The 18,123-nt window shown below is 54.1% G+C and overlaps 3 protein-coding genes across 11 annotated transcripts in view; 1 reads left to right on the top strand and 2 right to left on the bottom strand.

Annotated features, from left to right (window-relative positions):
• Window positions 1-4,708, bottom strand: part of CUL9 (cullin 9) — a 37,370-nt gene extending 32,662 nt beyond the window's left edge. For 6 of the 9 annotated variants that reach the window (XM_058734022.1, XM_058734026.1, XM_058734027.1 and 3 more), the window contains exons 1-5: window positions 4,581-4,707; window positions 2,313-2,916; window positions 1,588-1,742; window positions 762-1,271; window positions 147-282 (exon numbers count right to left, since the gene is read on the bottom strand). In XM_058734022.1, the coding sequence (XP_058590005.1) occupies window positions 147-282; window positions 762-1,271; window positions 1,588-1,742; window positions 2,313-2,907 (1,396 nt within the window). In that variant the 5' untranslated portion in view covers window positions 2,908-2,916; window positions 4,581-4,707. Of the gene's footprint in view, window positions 1-146; window positions 283-761; window positions 1,272-1,587; window positions 1,743-2,312; window positions 2,917-4,489; window positions 4,508-4,580 lie in introns of those variants that run through there. The other 3 variants (XR_009262995.1, XR_009262996.1, XM_058734023.1) reach the window with 2 other exon arrangements.
• Window positions 4,709-5,269: 561 nt separating this feature from the next.
• SRF (serum response factor) lies at window positions 5,270-15,149 on the bottom strand. Its single transcript, XM_058734020.1, has 7 exons — window positions 14,299-15,149; window positions 12,388-12,654; window positions 10,320-10,581; window positions 9,638-9,757; window positions 8,429-8,620; window positions 7,920-7,996; window positions 5,270-7,713 (listed from the first exon to the last, which is right to left on the bottom strand). Exons 1-7 carry the CDS (start codon window positions 14,824-14,826, stop codon window positions 7,618-7,620), a joined length of 1,542 nt encoding a protein of 513 aa, XP_058590003.1. The 5' UTR covers window positions 14,827-15,149; the 3' UTR covers window positions 5,270-7,617.
• LOC131514245 (uncharacterized) lies at window positions 15,070-16,632 on the top strand. The gene is made up of 2 exons (XM_058734021.1): window positions 15,070-15,426; window positions 15,805-16,632. Exons 1-2 carry the CDS (start codon window positions 15,070-15,072, stop codon window positions 16,051-16,053), a joined length of 606 nt encoding a protein of 201 aa, XP_058590004.1. The 3' UTR covers window positions 16,054-16,632.
• The last annotated feature ends 1,491 nt before the right edge of the window (window positions 16,633-18,123 follow it).

Here is an 18,123-nt window from a genome sequence, read left to right as displayed (position 1 = left end):
GAGGATATAGGCACAGGGGTGTCATTATCCAACAGGAACAGAGTGCATTTCTGAATCTCTGGGGCAGCTCCTAGTCAGGAGTAGCTTTGTCCCAGTCCTACTCCTCTGTTCAAAGACATGCTGTCCATGTGCCCTCTAAGGCTCACCTGTGCCCAGCAGAGGAGCCCCTGCCCCCTTCTCCACAGCTCCTGAAGCCGCATCCTCAGCAGCTTCCTCAGGGCCCAAGATCTCCAGCATGTGCCAGTGCACCCAGTAGGTGCGGCCTGTTGACTGCCAGAAGACCTGGTATGGAGGGAAGAAGAAGGACGAATTGGCCTCTGACCCCTGGGCGGTGCAGGCTTGAGAGGATAAGGCTGGGCACACAGTCCTCAGATGCACACTTGACTAAGCTTCAGAAAGCCTCTGTATGGCAAAAGACTCCACTCTCCAAAGGGTGGGCCCTGCCTCTCATCTCCTCCTGACCTTGATGGCCTCTGCTCTGACACTCCCTCCCAGCCAACTCCATGGGTGGGGGCTAGAGGGTGTCTCTATATATCAGCTGTGTTTCCTGGGTGTGAGTCTGCTTGGCCTCATAGCCCACCCACGCCCACTAGATTTTCTCAGCCCTTCAAATTTTCCCAACCCCCTTTAACCATTCTAATCCCCTTGGGGGTTTTCTCCATGGGTGGCCTGCCAGAGAGCTCCCTACTTGGAAGCCCCACCTATACCTTTCCACCTAGATCCCCAACAGTGTCCCACACATGACCTCTGCCCTTGCTCACCTGCACAGGGGGCACGCCATTGTTGCTTTGCCGGAACTCGCCCTCGTCCCCAGCGCTGACCTCCTCGTAGTCATCCAGCATGCGAACTCGCATCCCGGCCTGCAGCGTCTCTCGCACGTACTCACCATAGCCACAGCGACTCGAGAATTCAGAGCGCTGACGGAAGGCCCGTTCTTGCTTTCTAGGGGTGGCAACCATGGCAGGGAGCAAAAGACTAGGGCCTGAAACGCAGGGCTGAAAGATGGACCGCGTTGGCCGCGGTGATGACGTGCTCTGTTCGCTGAGGTTCCGGGCCCAGCCCATGCTCCGCACCAGCTCTGAGATGAGGCTGCCCACAGCCATACTGAACTCCAGCTCCCGCTGCCCCCGGCCTTTCTCCCGGCTGAACTCCCTTGGGGACAGGGAGCCTCGGTCTCCAGCCCCTGGCTCTGGACTGTTATTCAGCTGATCCAGCAGGGAGGTGACACATAGGTAACGTTTCACCAGGGAGAAGAGCAGCTTTCCTGGGATCTGTAGGACACAGTCCGTGGTGTAGGTGCATCTTTTCCCAGCTTCAGCCCCTCTCCTTTCCCCACAATATCATGTTCTATAGAAAAATTTAAAAGCCTTATCCCCACACTTGTAGGTCCCAAACTGTGATTTATGTAACACACAAGGAGTTCCTGGGGTCTAATCTCAGAAATTCTGAGTGGGGAGGCAAGCTTGAACCTTCATTTTAACAAGCTCCCCAAGTGGCTCTGGTGCGGACGCATAATCCCGAACCACATTTTCAGAAGTGACGTCCTAGGCCTTGTACACAGCATTTCCCCCATAGCTGCCAGAGTACCTGAGGCAGATGAATGCCCTCAAAGGCCATGCAGTGTTCCTCAGAGGATGTGGTCTCTGCAAACAGCTCCAGCAAAGTATAGCGGCTGTCAAAATCCATGTGCTGCTCGATGCCATCTTGCTGGCTCAGTGACAGAAGGACGTGAGCCCGACTCCCTGTAATCCATACCCAGTCTGTATCTTCTCAATCCCCAATACTTCCCCTGCCTTTCCTAAACTATCTATCTCCTACCCCAGGGGCTTTCAAACTTCTTTGCGACTGACACTCTCCCAGGAAGGTATATACATTTTACTTGGTAACCTGGTATAAATACACATACGTACAACTGAAACATATATTTAATGCTACATAACTTATCTTGCCAAGTGCTACCTACTAGTTATTCTACGTTAAAAAGTGTTGGTTGTAACCCACCAAACTGATTTCACAATCAACAAATTCCAACCCACCACTTAAAAATATAAACCTACCCTAGTCTCTTCTCTGCCACTGCACTGAGAATGGACAGATAAACCAGGTACTATTATTTTTTCCTATTTATATACCTGTACTAGTTTATTAATTTATACTCCTTTTTTTTTTTTTTTTTTTTGCATTGAATTGGTATTCAGCAATTCAAGAACTAGGAGTTCTTACAGAGTTGGGCAATCCCTCCTCTTTCTGTTTTTACTCCTCCTGGCCCCAATTTCTCCAGTACTTTCCTTCTTCCCCTGACTGTCTCTTACCAGCATCGTGGGCTGCCAGAGCCTGCAGCATCTTGCCAGCACTCCGACGGATCTGAGGCTCAGGGTTGCATAACATGTGCATAAGCAGGTCCAGGGCTCCTGTCTCCCTGAAGACCCCAGTGAGGGGCCCAATGCTGGCATAGGCACTGAGCACATGGATGGTGTGGAGCACAGCAGCTGTGAGGCTCGAGGTCCCACCTTCTGCCAGCTGCCTGGCAGCCCTGCGCACCAGTGCCCGCACATCAGCCTCCATCTCTCCCATTGCTGTGTCATCCAGACCTCCGGGATCGCAGGAAAAGCTTCCTGAACCCCCAGGTTGTTCATGCTGAGGTCCCTTAGATAGAGCCCGCTCACCTAACAGCATGGGGCAGTTGGCGTAGACTTCAGGGGTTGACAGCCACATGAGGATGTGCTCTGTCCTACCCTCTTCCACTCCCACTCTGCCCACTTCCCCACACTTCAGAACACTCCATCGGATGAGGTATTCAGGATGCCCATCATGCCCAGGCCGCTGTCGAATAAGCTCTTCAGGATATGCCTGCAGCCGGGGCCCCAAGGGCACCATGACGTCCCCAGTGCGCCGTTCCCCCACCATCCTGACCTCCTGGGACACAGAAGGAGAAAGATAAAGGTAATGAGGGCAACAGAAAAGACTACACCGACGGGGTGGAACCTTGAGACATAGATTGGGTGCAGGGTGGAAGTTACAGGCCAAATAGAAAAAGCCAAGCATAGGATGAAATATATAACGTGAACATACTTTGGGATTTATAAGGAAGGAGAATGCAGTGGAAACAACAGGATGAAACGAAGGGGTTTAAGAGATGGAAGAGGTTACAAGAGAGGATAAGAAGAAAAGGGTAACAAAAAGAATGACAGTTAAGCAGGACAGTCTGAGCAGAAGAGCAGTATGGCTGAGGGCTACAGATCAAGACTTAGAAGGATAACATGGGTGGGCAGACAGGACAGCAGCATGGGAGACAGTGGGGCAGAACAAATGTGGATAGTCAGGATGCAGGAGGGGTAGGAGGGAGTAAAAATGACAGCATAAAGCTGGAATGTGGATATAAACGAGTGGGCCATAGCAGATAGAGAAAACAGACAACGGAGGCTGGGCAGTGGGCACCCACATCCAGATGACTGGATGGGAAAGTGTATCAGAGTATTGTGAGCAGGAGAGGGGCTGAAGGGGCCAGATTACATTATAGGAAAAAAGACCAGGACCCACCTGGCACTTAAGCTGTATGTAGGGTGAGGTTCATAAATATGGAGATGGTGATCATGGAGTTGAAGGGTAGGAAATAAGGTCAGGAGATGATGAAGATATTAGAGACGCAATATGGCACAGAGGAGAGTCAGATTAAGAGTGACTTCGAATTCTGGCTCTTTCACTTATTCTGTGATTATTTTTTGGACAAGTTGCTTCATCCCTGAACCTCAGTTCCCTTCTCTTCAACATGGTAACAGTATTCATACCCACCCCATGAAGCTGTGGTAAAAACTAAATAAGATCATGTATGTAAAGCACCTAGAGCAGCCGCTAGCACACCGTGAGAGCTCAGTAAACACAATCTAATATTCTTAGCTGGAGAAGGGAGGGGCAGTCCTCAGATAAATTTAGTCATTAAGCCAAAAGATGATAAATGGGAGTGGGAAGACGACTAAGCTGGTGATTAGGGAAAGGTATGTGTGATATAAAGCAGAATGGGGACAGTGGGGAGTGGTAAGAGTAGGAATGGGGCGGGCGGGGATAGAAGACGACAGAAGAAAAGCGTGAAGAAGAGGGGAAACATGGGATGTGGACCTCAATGGGGGCAGGGGTCCTGGTAGTGTGGCGGGGGTCGGGGTGGGGTTGGGGGGACAAGGCAGGGAAGTGACTTAGCGATGGACAACCGATGAGCAGGGTGAATTAAAACCACCGATGGGCTAAAGTGGGGGGTAGAAGCAGAACTATCATGGGCCTAGAACAGAAGCTGTAAACTGAGGTGTGCGGGTGAGGTCTGGACCTGGGGATGAGACAGCAGGTAGACGCGTGTAGGAAGGTCAGGCCCAAGCTTGCAGACCATGGGGTGGCGGAGGCCACTAGGGCAGCGGAACGGCTTTAGGAGGCGGGGTGAGGATGGGGGGGCGCGGTCCGAGGAGGCTGACAGGACCGAGAGAATCTCAGAGAGCAAGACCTGGCTCCCGTCGTCAACCCCACGGAGACCGCGTCTGGGAGCGGAAAGGGAACGCGGCAGGGACTGGGTCGCCTCAGGACCCTCCTCTCACCTCCCACCGCCCAGCTTGGCCCTCGCTGGGAGCCAGCGGCCGGTCCCGCCGTCCTGGCCCCGCCTCTTCAGCAGCTCCCTTCCGGGTCACACGGCGAAGGAGGGCCCGGCCCGGCTTCTACGGGTCCCCCAGCGGCCCACAGTCGAGCGTGGCGGAAGGGCGCGCGAGTGGAGCATGCGTAGTGGCCGCGTCGCTGCGTTGGGGGCGCGCTGCAGTCAGAGGCGGCGCTCGCTGTCGCGTTGCTCCTCGTTGCAGAAGTACGCAGCGCTTTCCCTCCATCACCTCGGAAGCAGCATTGGCATACAGTGGGTCGGCTTTCCCATCCACCAGAAACCTACACCTTCAGCCCGGAGCTGTCCTTTGAGTTTTCACGAGGTCACGTGGCCATGAGTTTCCCAAACCCAAACTCCTTAAGCAGTGCTTTGGCTTGGGTGAGTCACTTTACCTATAAATTAATATGGCTCATCTGTGTGTTGGCCTAAACACCTAACAAAACCATGCACAAAGATAAAGGCTCCAGCTCCCCGAAATGTTCCTTAGATTAAGCCGCAGGGCAGCCCAAAGCACCCCTTAGCTTTGCCCTTGTTCTCATCAAGCAGCCAGGCTTGCATCTCAGAGCAACGTTTAGAGTTTGATTCCTTTTCATTCTTCCCTCCCTCCCTACACGGAGAAACGGAGGCAGACCCCACTGTCTGTGCACAAAAATGATACATTTATTGAAAGAGTATTTTTTTAATACAAAAGAAAGCTCTGTACATAGGACTGTGACCATGTCCACTATTCCTGGGTCAGCATCCCAGGGGAAGTAGAAACCACTTACATACACACTCCACATTCATACACACACACGCACGCACACACATTCAGGCACACACACTTGCACACACATGCACACGCGCACGCACATACACACACGCACTCCAGAGCCACCAAGGAAGGGAAACACCAAGGGTTGTTGCACATATAAATGCCACCTCATCCCTGACACACACATGTTCTCCCAAGGCCACGCTCACACAACACACATTATAAGCACTTTGCCTGATTCACTCACTGGGTCTGTCTTTCGTGAGAAGGAGAGGAGGAATTCATCAGTCTCCTTCCCTGGGTGGGGGAGTGGGGAGTGAGTGAATGATCGTGGAGTGAAACAAGAGCAGAGAAAGGGGGCTGGGCAGTTACAGACCTGAGTCCCAAGCTCCCCCACTCTCTGGCCCCTGATTTGCCATGCCCCAGCCTTGTAAGCCACCCATAAACCCCAGCTATCTCCAGGAGAAAGCCCAGAATGGTGACTTCCATCTTGGTACCCCAAACTGGGGCAAGACAGCAATGGGGGTTAGAGGTTATAGGGGTTCTCAAACATGTCGGCAAATCATCCCCTTGATAACTAGGCTGTGCACAAAAACTTCCCCCACCCCTTCACCTAATCACAGAAGCAGGATTGTTCTTCCTGAAGGCAGTCACAGGGGTTAATAAAACTCCACCCCAACTGCTGCCCTGTTCTGAAAAAAAGCTCCCTTTCTGGATATAGGGGTTGAAGGTAGGCTCTGACACAGGGTAAAAGACCCTCCCCCTATGCTGGCCCATCCTCAAGGTCTACCCCGTAGCGGGCAGAGTGGGGTAGGGCACGGCCCCTGTACAAATTACATAAATACTGAGGTTACACTTAGAAAAATAAAGTCATTTTCTTCAAGGCTTTTTGTCTTAATTTAAAAAAGTTACAGTAGCTGCTCACTCCCTGGGAGAGCTGCCCATTTCTGGCTCCCCTATCTCTATACTCAGCCCAAGAGCTGCTCCCATTTCTTCTGCCCCCCATTCCTGCCTCTCACCCCCTCCCAGACCCCACCCTGCTCACTGCAACTTGGGCCCCAGGCAGCTGCAGGCCTGGGGGAGCGCAAGGCTGCAATGCCCATGTGTGTGGCACAAATGAAGTCAGTTGCCTCTACCTGACACCCTCCCACCCCCGCCCCCACATTTGGTCTCCCTCTTCCCTCTCCCTTGCAACAGCCCTAAAGGGCAAAAAGAGACCCAGGGCTGTGGGTCACCCTCCCCACCCCGTTGGGGCATGGCCTGAGGGCCCCTCCCCCGGTTTTCTCCTGGAAACAACCCAGGACCGGGCAATCCCAGAATCTCCCCTACACACTGGTGGGCCCCGAGCTCATGGGGTGGCTCTGTCCCCAGAGGCCCAGCCAGTTCCGGGGAGCCCCAGGGCTCCCCAGGGAAGGGGAGCTTGGGGAGGGAGGGGGACGAGAAAAACGCCATAAAAAAAAGTTTAAATATTTTAAAAATATATATTTATAGATTTGTTTTCACTTCGTCTCCTCAAATAAAAAGTTCAAAATCAACTTTAAGTAAAGCAGCTGGGAGGAGAGGGGGGGAAGACAGGGTGAGAGGGAACACTGGTGGTTCCCTCCAACCCGGGAGTCCCTGGAGTCCCAAGGGGATTGGCAAGGCAGGGCAGGGCAGATGGCCCCAGAAACCTGCTCTGTGCACAGGCCCAGTTCTCAGGAGCTGCAGAGACAACGGGGCGGCAGCGTGAGGGAAGAAGCTCCATCTCCCCAGGTGGCTCCCTGAGGGGCAGGGGTAGGGCTCTTTTTGTCCAGCCTGTGACAGACACAGGGCTGACACAGAGTCAGCAAGGCTGGGAGAGGACCCCAACTGCTTCCTCAGGGGGAACACGGTGCCTAGTCCCACAGAGGCCTGTGTGTGGGAAGGTGGGGCACGGTCCCATTGGATAAGCTAATACTCATGGCAAACATGGAGCCAAGCTGGCAAGGGGAGTCTGAGGAGGGAGGACAGCCCCACCATCAACAGAAAATGGGAGGTGGAGCTAGGAGGGGAGGGTGAGGGAGGACGGGGTGGAGGGCAGGCTGGCCCATTTCTTTGGCTGGAGTGAGAGGGCTCAGTCCCGTGGCTGCCCACTCCTCCTCCCTGCCTCCCTCCTGCGGCCCGTCAACGTGTGTGTAAAGAAAACGTGAAAAGGCAACAATAAATAAGTGGTGCCATCCCTTGGGCCATCTGTCCAGGGCGGCAGGGCGGATCAGTCACTCTTGGTGCTGTGGGCGGCGTCCAGGTTCACCACCTGTAACTCGGTGAGGTTGCTGCTGCTCCCAGCCTGCTGCCCTATCACAGCCATCTGGAGGGAAAAGGATGTGTAAGGAAGAGGGACCAGCCAGGGGAAGCTCCCACTGCTTGCCTGCCTGTCCACCACAGGCCTAACCAGGAAAACAGGCCTCCTGACTAGGGATCTTGGCTTTGACCAATAGGTAAATTGAATCCCCAAGGTCAAGATAAAGAAATGGCTGGCTGGCTGGCATGGGGTGAAGGGTGCCCCCCACCTACCTGGTGAAGCTGAACTGCAGAAACAGGGATCTGCACTGTCCCAGATGGTGCCGTCAGGAACACCTGGGGGACACCACCTGCAGTGGGAAACCACAAAAGATACTCAAATCGCCTGCTCAAGTGAAACTTCCAGATTATCGGAGAAGTGATGATAAATGCACAAGTGACCCAGTAAGTCTCAGACGTACGTGCCCAAAGGTGAGTGTCCAAATGTGTCCGTGTCCATGTGTGCATGTAGGTATGCGTTTTCAAGAGTGCACATGTAGCCTAGTGAACAGCTATGGGTGTCAAAATATATGTGCAAGCATCCGTGTGTGTGTGTGTGTGTGTGTGTGTGTGTGTGTGTGTGTGTGTAGGTATATGTGTGGACATCCTAGTTTGTGTATGTGAATGTGTACATCTAGGTGTGAATGTGTACATCTAGGTGTATATGTGGGGGACCATTTGAGTATGTGGGTATATAAGGGAGGAAATTGTCCTCCTTTTCTCAGCCCCACCCCACAACTCACCTTGTTCCTGGACCTGGCTGTGGGACACCTGCATGGTGGATGGCGCCTGGGAGAAGGCATTGAGCACGGTGAGGCTGCCATCAGCCAAGCCCGAGGTGGGTGCATACATCACCGCATGGGGACTAGGGTACATCATGTGGCCGCCCACAGTTGTGGGCACGGATGACGTCATGATGGTGGCGGGCAATGTCACTGGCAAACACAGACACACATCTGTGAGGTTGGCACTGGCCCCCATCCCACTCCCAGGAATTCCAGGACTCCAGAGCCCTCATGCCACTTCCCAGGTCAGAAGTGGGAGAAGACTCATTCCTCTGCTCCCCTTCATCAACTAAGAAAAGCCTTATTTTTTTCTTGAACACAAGAGCACCAACCTTTAATTGTATCCTATCACATTGTACCATTCAATTGTCTATCTGCTGAATTCTTTGTTCCAAGACCCTAAGGCCCTGGGAAAAACAAAGATTACAATGACTGACCCACTCTAAGGAAACTCAGATACTCCCTTTTCAGGGGGTTCCATTATCCCATTTTTATTTGTTCTCACTTCTCCCTCTTTCTAAACGTGTGGCTAACAAACTCATCGTTTAAACATCAAACGTTAACGTGCATAAGGTCACCTGGGATCTTGTTAAAAAGCAGATTCTAGTTCAGTAGGTTTGGGGTAAGACTTAAGAGTCTGCATTTCTATCAAGCTCCCAGATGATGCTAGGCTTCTGTCCATAGACCACACCTTGTGTAACAAGACTGTCACTAACAAGAACTTAAAATTAATTTTATTTTGAAAGTGTCTCATCATTTCTGAAATGACTAGAGACACCAAGAGGAATTACAGCTACTCAGAACCTAGGATACCCTCCCACAAGGAAACTGCTTTATAAATCTTTCCTGATAATTAAGCAAACATGTGTCTTTGGGCAAGTAACTTCTTACTGGGCCTCCAGCTTCTCATCTGAATGAAGAGAAGCATGGCCTCAATGCTCCCTAATTTCTTCCTGGAATCCATAGCCCTACCACAGGGCAGGATTCCAAACCCAGCCATCCTCACCTGAATTTCCCATAAGGATTAGAATAAGGGTTAAGCCAAATGCCTCCATCTCCACATTAAGAAATTCTCAGACCTTAGTTACAGGAGGGATATTGCTGGGCACTTTGCTGCTAGGCCTCATGAATGAGGCAGGGCAGGGAGGTGAGAGTTTTGAGCTATACCTGTCCCGCTGGAGGAGGTCTGCGTGAGGTCTGTGCTGCTGTCGCGAGAGGGAGACGCTTGCTGTGGGGCCTGGTGCACCTGAATGGCCTGCACTGGGACCTGCTGGGCCACTGCCCCACCTATGAGACACAGAGACTTACTCATGTTCTGTCCTACCCATCCACCACCTGCACCAAGTACCCACAAACAACCCTAGGCCCAGGGTCTGGCACACTGCTCCCCAACTCCCATAGCTATCTTTCCTGGGAGCTAAACAGGCCCTTTGTGTCCTGAATCTTGTCTCCATGGGTTTCTGCCCTCTGCTCGTGCCCTTCCCTCCTCCTCCCACCCCAGGCCTTGCCTCTGCCTCCTTGGTTGACATAGGAGCTAGCACTGAACCATCAAGGACATGACCTATCCTCCACTCAAGGTAGGGAAGTGGTGGAATGTCTATGGTCCCTGTGGCAGTGGGGGGCACAGGGCGAGGCTAGCTAGACAAGGCCAGAGAGTATGGTTGAAACTTATTGACAAGGATAATAGCGGTCCCAGTGGGGAAGGGTGTGCCTACCAGTGGGATATAAGAGGCTTCTCTCAGGCTCTGGCCCCTGCCCACCCTCCTTCTAGCAGGGAAAGAGGTTCTCCTTGTGCCAGCCCTAAACCCACTCTTGGCACGCTCAGTTTGCCCCTTGTGACTTGACTCACCGGGCATGAGGGTGAAGCTGGTAGGCAGCTGCATGAGGCCTCCGGAGGAGACAGGGCCACTGCCTGTACTCTTCAGCACAGTCCCGTTGGCACTGCTGACAGCGCTGGGGCTGACGCTAGCAGACACTGGTGCCAGGTAGTTCGTGATGGGGAAGGAGGGGCCGCTGCTGACTTGCATGGTGGTAGAGGTGCTGGGTGCTGTTTGGATGGTGGAGGTGGTACCCGGCAGGTTGGTGACTGTGAACGCGGGTTTCGGTGTGTCCTACACCCAGAGGAAAGATGCAGCAGTGAGCCTCTACTGGACCCTGCCCCTGCAGAAGCTTTGTGTGGCGTGACACAACCCAGACTGGAACCAGTGAGCTTGGGTTCAAACCCCAGCTCTGCCATTTACCTGCCGTCTGACCCCTGGGCAAATTACTGAGCTGCTGAACTTCAGTTTCCCGTCTGTAAAAGGAGAAGACCTACCCCCATAGGTGTTGTGAAGATTAATAGGTAAACACACATAAAGTTCCTGACACCTAAAAAGAGCAGTAAGTATTTGCTGCTCTGCTGAGGATACCATCCCAATTCCCTGAATTCTCTGCCCCAGTGGACTGTGGTAAATCACATCGGCTGGGGGACCAGGACACAGGGGTCTATTCCCGGCTCTGGCAGTAATCATCTATGTGACCCTGGGGAAATCACTTCCTCTTTCCGAGCCTCAGTTCTCCTCTTCTGTAAACATGAGGGGGCTGGGGTACTATGTCCTTTAAAAAAATCTTTCCAGCTCTGATTTGCCAGGCTTCTGAGATAGGGACAAGAGTTTTTCAGGGAATTTAGGGTTTCAGAGAGATCTTGGGTGTTTGGCAATTAAGCACTCATGCCAAATACTTAACGATTTAAACTATCAATGGAATTTTTTAAATACATAATTTATTATTATTTTTATGTTTATTTATTTATTTTGAGAGAGCATGTGTGCACATGGGGGAAGGGCAGAGAGAGAGAATCCCAAGCAGGTTGTCAGCCCGAAGCCTGAGGCAGAGCTTTATCTCACTAACCAGGAGATCGTGACCTGGGCTGAAATTAAGAGTCAGATGCTCAACCAACTGAGCCCCTATTAAATAGGCGCTCCTATTAAACTACCAAAGGAATTTATTCCTTCAACAAAGTTCCCTGGGAATAAATGAGCCCTACTGCTTCAAGAGTTTGCAATTACAGATGATATGCCAGTAAGAGGGGGTATCCCGGAGCACTGACCCTCCCCTCAGCGAGCCTTTGTTCTTAGAAGGGGAAGGAGGAAGCCACAAACTGAGAACCAAGCCCAGAGAACTGAGGGGGTTCAAATACTGGGGGTGGGTCAGTGCGGGATGTTTGCTAGGCAGCTGAGCTCGAAGCCTCTGATTGGCGAAGGCGTTGCTAAGGCAAACAGTGCCGCTTCCTCCGATTGGCCAGTTAGTGAAGGGCCACCCGGAAGGTGGGGCTCCCCAGAGGAGCAATGGAGGAAGCCCCGCCCCCTCCCCTTACCGGGAAGAGGAAGGGGGAGGCGTAACTAGGGCCAGCATCCCTAGCAGCAGCGAATACACTCCCTAAACGTGCCCAGGCCCGGACATCCTGAAGAGGTAGGCGGCTGGCTAGTAAGGTAGTCTCCAGCCCAGTCAACGAGCCCGCCTGTCGACAGTGCTGGGTTCCCAGGACCCTGGAGCCCACGAGTGCTTCCTTCCTACTCCCTGGCAACTCAGCCCGCTGCAAGGGCAGGGCTAAGCTACGCCCCCGCCCCCAGCAGGGAGACAGCTGGCGGGAGGAATGCAAGGGCCCTGCCAGGCGGGCGGGCTGCAGGCGGGAGGCCGGCCTGGAGCCGGAGCCGGCCTTATAAGGGCACGGAGGCCGCCCGCTTATCTAGGGGGCCGGCCTCCTGTCAGGATGGCGAGGATGGACACCTGTCCCCTAGGATGAGGGGCACTAACCCGGCTCCATCCCACCTCGGTGGGCACCTATCCTGAGTGAGGGAGAGACGGGGACCCCCCTCCCCTCTCTGCCGGTGAAGTCCCTCCCCTTCCTTCCCCTCAGATAGGCGACCCAAACACACCTTGGTCTCCCCACTGCTGTCGGACTCCGACACCTGGTAGGTGAGGTCTGTCTCTTCAAAGCCCGTAGCACTCATTCTCTGGTCTGTGGTGGGGTCTGAACGGGGTGGAGAGTCTGGCGAGTTGAGGCAGGTCTGAATCAGTGCCTTGCCAGTCTCACTGGTGATCATTGGCTGCAGTTTGCGGGTGGCAAAGGTATACACATGGCCTGTTTCACTGGCCACCAGCAACAGCACCTGTGTCCCTGTCAGCGTGGACAGCTCATAGGCCTGGGGGTAGGGGGGAGGAGATGGGTAGGTCAGCCAAACTATTTCTCTCTACCTTCCTTGGGAAGTAGGGAAGAAAAGAAATACACAGTGATCTCAACCCCCTGTCCGCCCCCCCTGCCCCCCAGGGACCTTCCTCTCCAGTGACTGGGGCAGGGAAAGGGTCTATCAAGATATCTGGAAGTGAGCTGGAGAGCAGAAGAACTACCATGCTCCTCCTCTGAGGAGCAGCCACTGACCTGCAGATACCTCAGGCACAGTCACAGCCCCCTAGTGACAGAATATATAACCTCAGGGGACTTGGGGTGGCAGGGGGCAGGTAGCTGCTCCTGACTACAGCTTAGTGCCAAGAGCCTCATGGAGAGAGGGCTCTCACCCACTCTTCACTGTCACAGGAACCAAACTGAAGTTGCTATCACACTGTAAGTCGCATTAGGGATAAGAGGCCACGCCACGTAAGTTCTAAGCTGTCCCATGTTTCTTCCCAGAAACCACACAAGCCCTAACCTGCTGCCATTTGTCCTTCTGCCCTATAATACTGTGCTACCCCCTTTTTTCTTTCTTTGTCTTGATGCAGTAGCATCTGGAATGATGGGAGAGGAGACGGGGGCTAGATTAGCAGCTACCACCCTTCCATGAGCCCAGGAAGGAAACCAAGGGTGGCCCCATGGGTGGTATCCTTACTCTCCCAAAAGTTCCACAACCCACCTTGGAAGCAGCTCTGGTTTCTATAGGGGACAGAAATAAACACTATCCAATGTCCCCAGGGTTCTAGCTTGTTTCCCAGTTCACCTGCTTCCACCCCTTCCCATATCTTCTACACCTCAAGACAGCTCCTTTCCTCATCCCTATTGACTGGATTGCTGGCTGGAAGAGGAAGAATTTCTAGGTACCTCTGCAAACCTCCCTGCCTTCCCCCCAAACTCCATGCACAGATTCTCCCTAGGGCTGGAAACACCACTTGTCCCAAAGGCAGATGGTTCTGAAGTCTGTCCTGCAGGGAGTGTGCGGGCTTCCAGTGGATGCAAAGGAAGACACATGGCCATCGCTCGACTCAGTCCCTGCTGCTCAGGGCAGCATCAGTTCTCCTGCCTTGCTCCCTTACCTGGGGCTCTTAAGCCCCATTCGGTCATCATACCTGTCAGTCCTTCCAGCCAGCACTACTCTTGTGGTGCCCACCTTCTTCCCACACATGCTGGCTCATTGTTGTTACAGAGCTTCAGCCTCTTCACCTCCATACCTTCCCTTGGCCCCCTGCTTTTCCAGCACCCTCCCCCGAACACCAGAAGGCATTGGATCTAGTGACCCCCGCGTCTCATTAACCACCTTCCAAGCAGCCTCCAAGCTTCCCACAACCACTCTTCACCCCTTCACTCCGCAAGGGCCCCGTTCCTCTCTCGCGCGCGTCACTCCCACCTCGGCGCCTTTCCCCTCTTCTCTGGACGTTCGCGGCATCTCCCCTCTCCCCACATTTCCTTAGCGCCCCTCCCCTCTCGCCCTCCTGGGGTAACAGCTATACCCTCCCACACAGCTCCTGCAGACTCGCCGCCTCTCACCTCCGCCTCGGCTCTGCCTTCCTCCCGGGCTCCCCCTGCGCGTCCCCACCCTCCGTGTCCCCGGTGGCCGGCCAGCCTCCCGGCCCGGTACCTTCTTCATGATGCCCGTCTTCCTCTTGCTGAAGGTCGTGTAGCGCCGCAGTTTGTTGTCGATGAACTCCATCTTGATCTTCACGCGGCCCCGAGTCTTCTTACCCGGCTTGGCCCCGCTCACCGCGCCGCTCACCGGCCCATAGCCCCCGGTGGCCGCCGCCGCCGCCTCGGGCCCACCGACCACCACGCCGAGCTCCATCTCGCTCAGGCTCCGCTTCAGGCCGCGCCGCTCCGCGCCCAGCTCCTCCTCCTCACCCGACTCCGAGTCGCCCTCGCTGCCGCTGTAGAGGGCCCCCGCGGTGGGCGCCGGGGTGGTTGTCGCTGCTGCTGCAGCCTCCCTCTCGAGGCGGCCCGGCCCGAGCCCCGCGCCGTTCCCGGGAACCCGGCCCCCGTTAGCCCCGCGAGTCCCGCCGCCGCCGCCGCCGCCGCCACCTCCCGGCCGCCCCGTCGGGGTCCGGTTCAGGCTGCCCCCCAGGGCCGAGCCCCGGCCCAGCGCCGCCGCGGCCCCAGCTTGGCTCGGTAACATGGCGCTCAATGCAGGAGGGCGGACGGGCAGTCAGCGAGGAATCGGAGCCGCCGCCGCCGCCGCCATCGGCTTCCCGGCTCAACCCGGCACTCCCGCTGCTGCTAGAGCCTCTATCGCTGCCGCCGCCGCCGCCGCCGCCGCTGCGAACCCGGGGCCCCTGCACGCCCGGGCCGACCTGGGCCCTCACTTTCCTGCCCCTGTGGCCCGGGTTGCCCCAGGCCGCTCGGAGCGCCCCCTGTCCGTATGCTAGGGCGGCGCGCCCGGCGGCCGTCAGCGTCCCCCGGGGGGCAGGGGCTGCTGGCCGCGGCCGAGACGGCGGGTGGAGGGGGCCGGGACCACGCGCTGGCGGCGGAGGGATCCCCCGACCCTTCCCCCCATATAAAGAGATACAATGTTTCCTTTTATGGCGAGGCCGCTCCTTATATGGTGAGCCCCTGCGCCCCCGCCGCATTGGTCCGTGGTTCCGGCACCTCCGCTCCCCATTGGCCCACAGGGAGCGCTTATTTGCATAGACATACCGAACTCGCTGCTGTCATCCCGCGTCAGACGGCGACTCCGAAAGGGGAGGAGCCGACGCCTCTTAAAGGAACAGGAGAGGAGGTACGACTCCGCCCCCCTGACCGGAGAATGGTGGAGAGAATTGGGAGGAACCTGCTGAGGGGAAGCCTGGGAGTGGACCGGAGTTCAGTCCCGCGGAGAAATGCGAGCAGCACTAGGAACCCGGCATTAGAAGGGCTGGAAGCAAACACTGGGGTAGTTCCTGAGTGGATTGTGCGTGTTGCAGTAAATGATATAATGCAGCCCAAATTCCAAGGGAGTGCAGGGATTGGAGCACTTCCCCACGCCTTCCTAAGGGAGGCAAAATTTACTGGCTGAGCCGAGGAGGCTTGGGTCCCTGGCGTCCAGACTTGACGCTTCCCCGCCGCTCCAACCCTTCCCCTCCCCCCGACTTCCTTTCCCTTTCCCTCTTTTTTCCAGGCAACGACACTTTCCCACCAGAACGGCTCCCCGGTCCTCATTCATCATCCTCTATACTGGAGGGATCTTTGGCAGACATACATCTGGAAAAGACCGGGGGGAGACAGTCGGCCTCCCAGTCCCCGAAGGGGGCAGGGAGACGAGATGAAGATCAGTGAAGACTTCCAGCTGCGGGCTGGGCTGGGGGAGGGGGTTGTCCCGGGGATAAAGCCCACCCTACCGCCAGTGCAAAGGCCTGGGAAAAAATAGAGCCAGACAGAAAGTTTCAGCAAATAAGCCAGCCAGCCAGCACGCGCTCGCGCACACACAGGCGCCCGCGCACACAAACGCACACACGCGCGCGCGCGCACACACACACACACACACACACACACACACACACACACACACACCCTTACCCTTACCCTTCTATGGAAAGCCCATGAAGGGGTGGACGGTTAGGACTGGAGCGCTGCAAAGCCCAGGTTCAGGGTTTGGGTCTGGATCTCAGCTCCAAGGCCGTGAAAATATCTTGCTTGGGCTTTGCAGTTACAGAAATTACTCAAATCTGGAATCAGCCCCTTTCTAGCCTGCGCCTGGAAATAAGGGTTCGACCTCTCCAAACTCCATCATATTCCTCATTGTTGGTACCCATCCGCTGAGGTTCTTAATGCAAATTCCGAGATAAAGGCTAAAGCATAGAGTAAGTGGTCAGTTAATAGGAGCTCCTGGGGTAATCGATTCCTCCCTGGAATAAACATCGGGTTGTTTTGAAGGGGATGGGAGAGTGATATTTCCTTTCCTTACAAATTTTTGTGAAGACTAAATAAAGTGGTTGGTTTTGTTTGACCCGTTAGTGGTAGTGGTAATGAAATGAATTTAGTGTACTGCAACCAGCATTTAAAATAATAAATGAGTACCACAAAAAGCAAGGGCAAGGGGCGCCTGGGTGGCGCAGTCGGTTGGGCGTCCGACTTCACCCAGGTCACGATCTCGCGGTCCGTGGGCTCGAGCCCCGCGTCAGGCTCTGGGCTGATGGCTCAGAGCCTGGAGCCTGTTTCCGATTCTGTGTCTCCCTCTCTCTCTGCCCCTCCCCCGTTCATGCTCTGTCTCTCTCTGTCCCAAAAATAAATAAATGTTGAAAAAAAATTTTTTTAAAAACAAAAACAAGGGGCGCCTGGGTGGCGCAGTCGGTTAACCGTCCGACTTCAGCCAGGTCACGATCTCACGGTCCGTGAGTTCGAGCCCCGCGTCAGGCTCTGGGCTGATGGCTCAGAGCCTGGAGCCTGTTTCCGATTCTGTGTCTCCCTCTCTCTCTGTCCCTCCCCGTTCATGCTCTGTCTCTCTCTGTCCCAAAAATAAATAAATGTTGAAAAAAAAAATTTAAAAAAAAAAAACAAAAACAAAAACAAAAAGCAAGGGCAAATATTTTTGCATGAAACTTTTGTTTGCATTATTGTTAGGTTGAACCATGTAAAATTGCCATTTTATAGATCGAGGGTAGCATATTGTTGATTTCATATGGCTCAATATGTGTGTGTACTTGGTGATGATGTCAATTGCATTTCTTACTGCGAGCCACAGTCCAAAGACTGAGAATACTGAAACAAAGTATGTTCAAGTGATTTGTGAGACCTAATTGTGTGTGCGTATACACACACTCATCAAACCCCTAACTACAGGAAGGAATTAAGAGCTCCTACTCTTCCCCATTTCCCAATAGTTTCAAAGAGGTTTTTTTTTTTCCCCTAATTTACTCTACATAACAGGTAGTTTAACATATGGAATGTGTTAGCTCAAGAGGAAGAACAGGTCAAATACATAAATAGGTTCCAGAAGAGCTTTAGGGGCCACTAACGGTGCTTGGGCCTGTGATTTGCCTGAGCAGTACAGTCATAGAACCACAGCCCTGGGCTTTCATTCTTGCCTGACTTCTAAAGACTTTTGTGTTTGAGACCCCTAGTTTAGACACACGCATGGTTGGTAACCCTTAGCAGTGGCACTCCAGAGGACAACTACCGTCTGCCACATTATGGTGTGTGGAATGAGCACAGTTCTTAGCTTCCCTTCAAATAGATTGACCTCTCCCACTTCACCCAATCCCTGGGCCATTGCACACCAGCATTAGTGCCCCAGCTCCTTTGCCTGATTGGGATGGCTTCATTTTACATAAAAATCTGGATTCTCCCAATTAGAATTTTTAGCAACTCCTGGTCTATGCACCCGCAAGAGCACTATAGCCCGGAGCTGAATTGAATGGTGGCCACAGCAGAGGCTTCTGCTGTCAGGTTCACTATAGACTCCACACAGCTCACTGAGCTCAGATAAGTGCCCCGCCTG

This window comes from Neofelis nebulosa, chromosome 6, assembly GCF_028018385.1.
Source record: "Neofelis nebulosa isolate mNeoNeb1 chromosome 6, mNeoNeb1.pri, whole genome shotgun sequence".
NCBI classification, from domain to species: Eukaryota; Metazoa; Chordata; class Mammalia; order Carnivora; family Felidae; genus Neofelis; species Neofelis nebulosa.
Note: the sequence above shows the minus strand (reverse complement) of the source record. Positions and strands in the feature narration are given on the sequence as shown.

Excerpts from the sequence above, each read along its gene's own strand:
- SRF (XM_058734020.1), bottom strand. The coding sequence starts at position 14,826 with ATGTTACCGAGCCAAGCTGGGGCCGCGGCGGCGCTGGGCCGGGGCTCG. Across the intron at positions 10,582-12,387 it reads ACAGCAGTGGGGAGACCAAG|GACACACCGAAACCCGCGTT; the intron begins GTGTGTTTGGGT and ends CTCTGGGTGTAG. Across the intron at positions 8,621-9,637 it reads GACCTCCTCCAGCGGGACAG|TGACATTGCCCGCCACCATC; the intron begins GTATAGCTCAAA and ends TGTGTTTGCCAG.
- LOC131514245 (XM_058734021.1), top strand. The coding sequence starts at position 15,070 with ATGCTAGGGCGGCGCGCCCGGCGGCCGTCAGCGTCCCCCGGGGGGCAG. Across the intron at positions 15,427-15,804 it reads TTAAAGGAACAGGAGAGGAG|GCAACGACACTTTCCCACCA; the intron begins GTACGACTCCGC and ends TCTTTTTTCCAG.